At 38.3% G+C, this 5,568-nt stretch overlaps 1 protein-coding gene across 1 annotated transcript; it reads right to left on the bottom strand.

Annotated features, from left to right (window-relative positions):
* Positions 1 to 1,621: 1,621 nt before the first annotated feature.
* Positions 1,622 to 3,093, bottom strand: LOC140835766 (uncharacterized). Its single transcript, XM_073201175.1, has 2 exons — positions 1,971 to 3,093; positions 1,622 to 1,656 (listed from the first exon to the last, which is right to left on the bottom strand). The coding sequence occupies exons 1-2, from the start codon at positions 3,091 to 3,093 to the stop codon at positions 1,622 to 1,624; spliced, it is 1,158 nt and encodes a 385-aa protein (XP_073057276.1).
* Between the last annotated feature and the right edge of the window lie 2,475 nt (positions 3,094 to 5,568).

Genomic DNA, 5,568 nt, shown 5'->3' on the forward strand with positions numbered 1-5,568 from the left:
AAAGACTCCCCCTTGATCTGATAACCCGGAGGTAGAGACATATATACCTCCTCCGAAAGATCACCATGCAAGAAGGCATTGTTCACATCCAATTGCATCAAGTGCTAGCCACGTATAGCAGCCACAGCTAACAAACTCCGAACAGTATCAAGTTTGGTAACAGAGGAAAATGTCTCAAAGTAGTCAATCCCTTCTTGTTGAGTATATCATTTGGCCACCAAGCGGGCTTTATAGCGTTCTAGAGTTCCATCAGCCAAGAATTTTGCTTTTTACCCATTTTCAACCCACAACACTTTTCCCCGGTGGCAAAGAAATAATGGTCCAAGTCTCATTGTGTTCCAATGCTTGCAATTCATCCAACATGGCTTGACGTCACTCTGGAGAAACAACATCTTGAGAAAATGACTGCGGTTCAATAATTGTGGAGACATTATTGACAAATGTTATATAGGAAGGAGATAATCTCTGATTATTAAGCACATTCTTCAATGGATGGATAGTAGAGGAATGGATGGGAGAATTAACAGTAAAACAATGATAGTCTCGTAGATGAGATGGTTGAACTGAATGTCTACCATATCGAGTGGAGGGGAGGTGTTCACCGTGACTAGACGAGGAGATTGGTTGAAACTGAGTTTGTAAACACTATCACAAAAGAAGTCATTATCATTGGGCACATGTTGACTCTCAAAGGGAAACACACTCTCATGAAAAATGACATCACAAGATATGTATATTTCGTTTGTTTCAAGATTAAGAAGTTTATAAGCCTTATAGCCAGATGGATAACCAAGAAAGACTGATTTTATGGCTCGAGGAGAGAACTTGGTGCGTTGGCTTGGCAATGTGGATCCATAACACAAACAACCGAAGGATTTGAGGTGTGTGTAATTTGGAAGTTTACAGTACAACAACTCAAATGGAGATTTATCATTCAAACGTGTAGAAGGAGTTCTATTTATGAGGTAAGCTGCGGTAGTGACACAGTCAGTCCAATAAGACAAAGGGATGTGATATTGAAACATCAAGGCTCGTGCAACATTCAAAAGATGTTGATGTTTCCGTTCAACAACAGAATTTTGTTGGGGAAGTTCGACACAAGATTTATAGGAGATTATACCTTCTGATATGAAGAACTCAGCAAAATTGAATTCAAGGGCATTATCTGATCGTACTGCCTTAATCTTGGTTCCAAATTGAGTGGAAACCAGCTTGCAAAAGTCAGGGAATATGGTTAGCACATCATATTTTCTTTTCAATAAATGAACCCAAGTGAAACGTGAATGATCATCAACAATAGTAAGGAAATACTATATCCTTCGACACGTAATGGATAGAAAGGACCCCATATGTCAATGTGGATTAGATCAGAAGAAGCATCACAAATAGAATTATTTGAAAGGAATAATAGTCTCTTTTTTTGGATATATGACAAATGGAACAATCAAACAATTCATCATGTTTTATTGAATCAATACTTGTATTTGTTCCAATTATAGAGAGTCTAGTAGGGGAAGGGTGGCCCATACGATAATGCCATAACTTGTATTGAGTAAAAGAGACATTACAGACATTTGGAGATACACTTGAGGTATCTAGAACATATACGTTGCCAACTCGTTCACCCGTCCCAATCATCATGTCCTTGGTGAGAACCTGAATATGACAAAAATCAGAAGAAAAGGACATAGAACAATGCATACTTTTGGTTAATGCACTGATGGATATGAGATTAAAATGAAAGGTAGGAACACATAAAACATCCTCAAGTATGAAATCAGTGGACAGATGGACTGATCCTATATGTGTTGCTAGTGTATGGGAGCTGTCTGGAAGAGTGACTTTAGAAGAAACAGGTGTCGAGGTGTGATATATGGATAATGAGCAACAAATATGATGAGTGGCACCGATGTCTAACACCCAATGTGTCTGAATGTTAGAAAGAGTAGTAAGACATGAAGGAAATGTACCACTGAAGCAAGAAACTGAAGCATCACAATTCTCATGTTGCTTTAAATCTGAAGGAGGGCCACAACCAAGTTGGAGTTGAGAGATCAAGAATGCAATGAGCTGTTTACAATGATCTGGACTCAAAGTATCTCCAGCACGATTCACATTCGTCTCAGGAATTTGAAGACATGTTGTACCCCGAACTTGATTAACATGCATCTTAGTGTCAACCTGTTTGATCTTGTGCCTTGGATGCCCCGGAGAATATCCATGTAACTTATAGCATTTATCCATAGTATAACCTAGAATGTTATAGTGGGAGTAAATAGGTCTATTATAAATTTTGTTACCTCGACTATCCTTGCCCCCGAAAGTGCCTTTAACAGCAGCAATGGGAGGTGAATGGAAAGGTGCAGAGGATTTGGGGAAACTTGTCATATCAGTGTGAATGGAGCGTTGTCTCTCCTCTTGCATGATTAATGAAAAAATCTTCGAGACGACAGGTAACGGATCCATCATGAGAATTTGAGTTCGATTTTGAGCATAGGACTCATTCAATCCCATCAGAAACTGCATGTTGCACTCCTGGTTATGGTAATTGATCCAATCCTTCATAGCGCCACATTTACACACCGAAACTGGTTGAAATTCTTTTAGTTCATCCCAAAGTATTCTCATTCGCGTGTAGTACGTGCTAACATCCAGATAACCTTGTTGAAATCCACTTAGTAATTTCTTTATTTTAAAGATGCGAGGAGCATTGCTCTGTTGAAACCGATCGCGTAGATCTAACCAAATTTCAAGCGCCGTCGGGAAATACAGCAAGCTATCAGCAATTTCACGATTAACCGAGTTCAGAATCCATGAAATTACCATACTATTGCATCGCAACCAGGATCCATACTGAAGATCTTCATTTGGAGGTCGCGAGAAGCTACCATTGACAAATCCAAGCTTATTTTTGGCTGTCAAAGCCATTGACATAGCACGCATCCAGGTATTATAATTTGTACCTGTGAGGGCATGAGACACCAGATTCAATCCTGGATGATCACCATTTTTCAAATAGAATGGGCTGCTTGAATCATCGATTGATGTTCGAACAACAGTCTGATTATTCGAAGCTTTACCGCCTTTGGCCATAGAAGATTTTGGAGCGGATTAGAGCTCTGATACCATTTCAGAATTGTAAAGAATTTGAGTAAAATGAAATCTTCATAACCGCAATGCGGGAAAACTTACAAAGCATGGTTCTTGACTCGTATTTATACTAGTATGGACAAAAACGTAAGTATATGTGTAAAAACGTGTTTCTACTAAAGCTACTATAAAAGTCCACTTCTAATAATTAGTTTTACATAAAAATTGAAGGGGGAATATCAGATGAGATGTCACTTAACAGAGCTTTAATAGGTTCTTTACTTTACCTAACTGCTAGCCGTCCTGATATCATGTTTGCTATCTGCATGTGTGCAAGATTTCAAGCAAATCCTAAACAATCGTATTTTTCAGCTGCCAAATGCATATTGAAATATCTTAAAGGCTCACAAAATGTGGGTTTATAATATGCTAAGGACTCATATTTCAAATTAGTTGGCTATTCAGATGCAGATTATGTAAGATGTAAACTTGATTAAAAAAACACTAGTGGATCATGTCAGTCTCTGGGAGAAAGATTGATTTCCTGGTTCAGGAAGAAGTAAACATCCATAGCAATTTCCACAACTAAAGCAGAATATCTAGCTGCTGGAATCTGCTACACCCAACTGCTCTGGGTTCAGCAACATCTGAAAAATTATGGAGTCATCGTAGAAGAATCACCAATATTTTGTGATAACAGTAACACAATTGCGATTACATACAATCCAGTTCTTCACTCCAGGATAAAGCATATCGATGTCAGACATCACTTCATCAGAAGTCACGCTCTCAAGAATGAGAGCAGGCTAGAATACATTTCAACTGAACAAGAGGCAGTTGACATATTCACCAAGACACTACCCGAGACTAAGTTTTCTTCTTAATGACATATTCTTGGTTTAATTGATTTATTTTAGTTTTTTAACACTTTAATATGATGATTCATTGCCAAGATTAAGTTCAAGAAAAAATAAATCATTAAAGGGAAAACAACATTGAACAAAATAACATTTTTATTGATATAGTTGAACTTGTTCAATATAAATTTCCCTATCTACTGCTTCCTTCCATGTAATGCCCAAGAAATGTCATAGAATTAATCAGATAAGATTAATGTAATGTCCCAAGACTTGTGGAATTGATCAGATAAGATTATGGGAGGTTGCACGGACCAAAAATATAATTCTTAGAAGTTTGCACAACCGCACCCGCGGTGCTAGCACGACCGCCCCCGCGGTGCGTGTGCAGAAAATGTAGTGCAAAACCGTAGCTACACCGCACCCGCGGTATTAGACGGAGCGCACCCGCGCTGATGACACCGCACCCGCGGTCTTGTAGGAAGCGCACCCGCGGTCTGAGCTGCCGAGAAAGTAAGGATAGACATTGCATGGAGCGCACCCGCGGTGCATATATGATCGCACCCGCGGTGCAACGTGCTCCACAAAGAAGCGTGCCACGTTTTCCTTTATGCATGTAGTATATATAGAGGTGATGGAACGTTTATTCTTCAGAAAATGCAGAAATGTGGCGGAATCTTGGAAGAAAATCCTTACGCCTTTTTGATTTGCGATTGTGGAAGATCTGTCTATCAGAATTCAAATCCGACTTCAGTTTTGAGCTCCTCTCGACACGAACTACACAAGGACGTAAGTTTCATTACGTTTTGCGATGTTTTGAAATTAGGATGTTGTCAGAACTGAATATGATTCAGATATGGTGTTTCTGCTGTAGTGATCATTGTATAATCGAAGACATATTGAAGAATAGATTGGTTATACAATTGTTATGATTTTCAGAAGATATTGATTGAGATTAAACACTAGATTTGTATTGTTCTTGATTGAAGAATAGAGAGATGATTAGTCTTGTATGTCTGGATAGATTATTCAGTAGATATGTGAAGTCAGATCGAAGAAAGAATACCGTATGTCTGTGTTTTGTATTTCAGCATCTCTGAAGATGTATTTGTTAGATATTCATATGCTGGAAACAGATTGATCAGATTCAGATATGATTTCGATTAGATCGTGATATTATTGATATGACTCAGATTGTATCTTGTTCAGACATTGATCAGATTGTATACTGAATTGAGTATTGATCAGAACAGATTGTGAATTCAGTTACACATTGATACAGTGTATTTATATTGTCATTTCAGATCGGATATGGACAGACTGGACTTCAAGACTTCGTCTTCCTCAGACGGGGACGAGAAAGCTATAATTCATGTGATATTCGGGAAGAAACAACTCAATTGAGATCACCATTTGAGTTGCCCAATAAATCACATACTATATTCTTGTTTATAGATTTGTTTATAGAACTTGTATGCAAATCTTGCTATGCTTTGTGTACAGATCATGTTGCATTGCATTGGAATGATTATGCTTGTTTACAGATTGTGTATTCATGCATTAAGATAGGGCAGTCTGGAGATCAGGCAGACTACTAGATGTTCGGCGATATCTCAGCTTA

This window comes from Primulina eburnea, chromosome 7, assembly GCF_022965805.1.
Source record: "Primulina eburnea isolate SZY01 chromosome 7, ASM2296580v1, whole genome shotgun sequence".
NCBI classification, from domain to species: Eukaryota; Viridiplantae; Streptophyta; class Magnoliopsida; order Lamiales; family Gesneriaceae; genus Primulina; species Primulina eburnea.

Coding starts and splice junctions, on each gene's coding strand:
- LOC140835766 (XM_073201175.1), bottom strand. CDS start 3,093: ATGGCCAAAGGCGGTAAAGCTTCGAATAATCAGACTGTTGTTCGAACA. Junction 1,657..1,970: donor TTCAGTTTCTTGCTTCAGTG/GTACATTTCCTT, acceptor TGTCATATTCAG/GTTCTCACCAAGGACATGAT.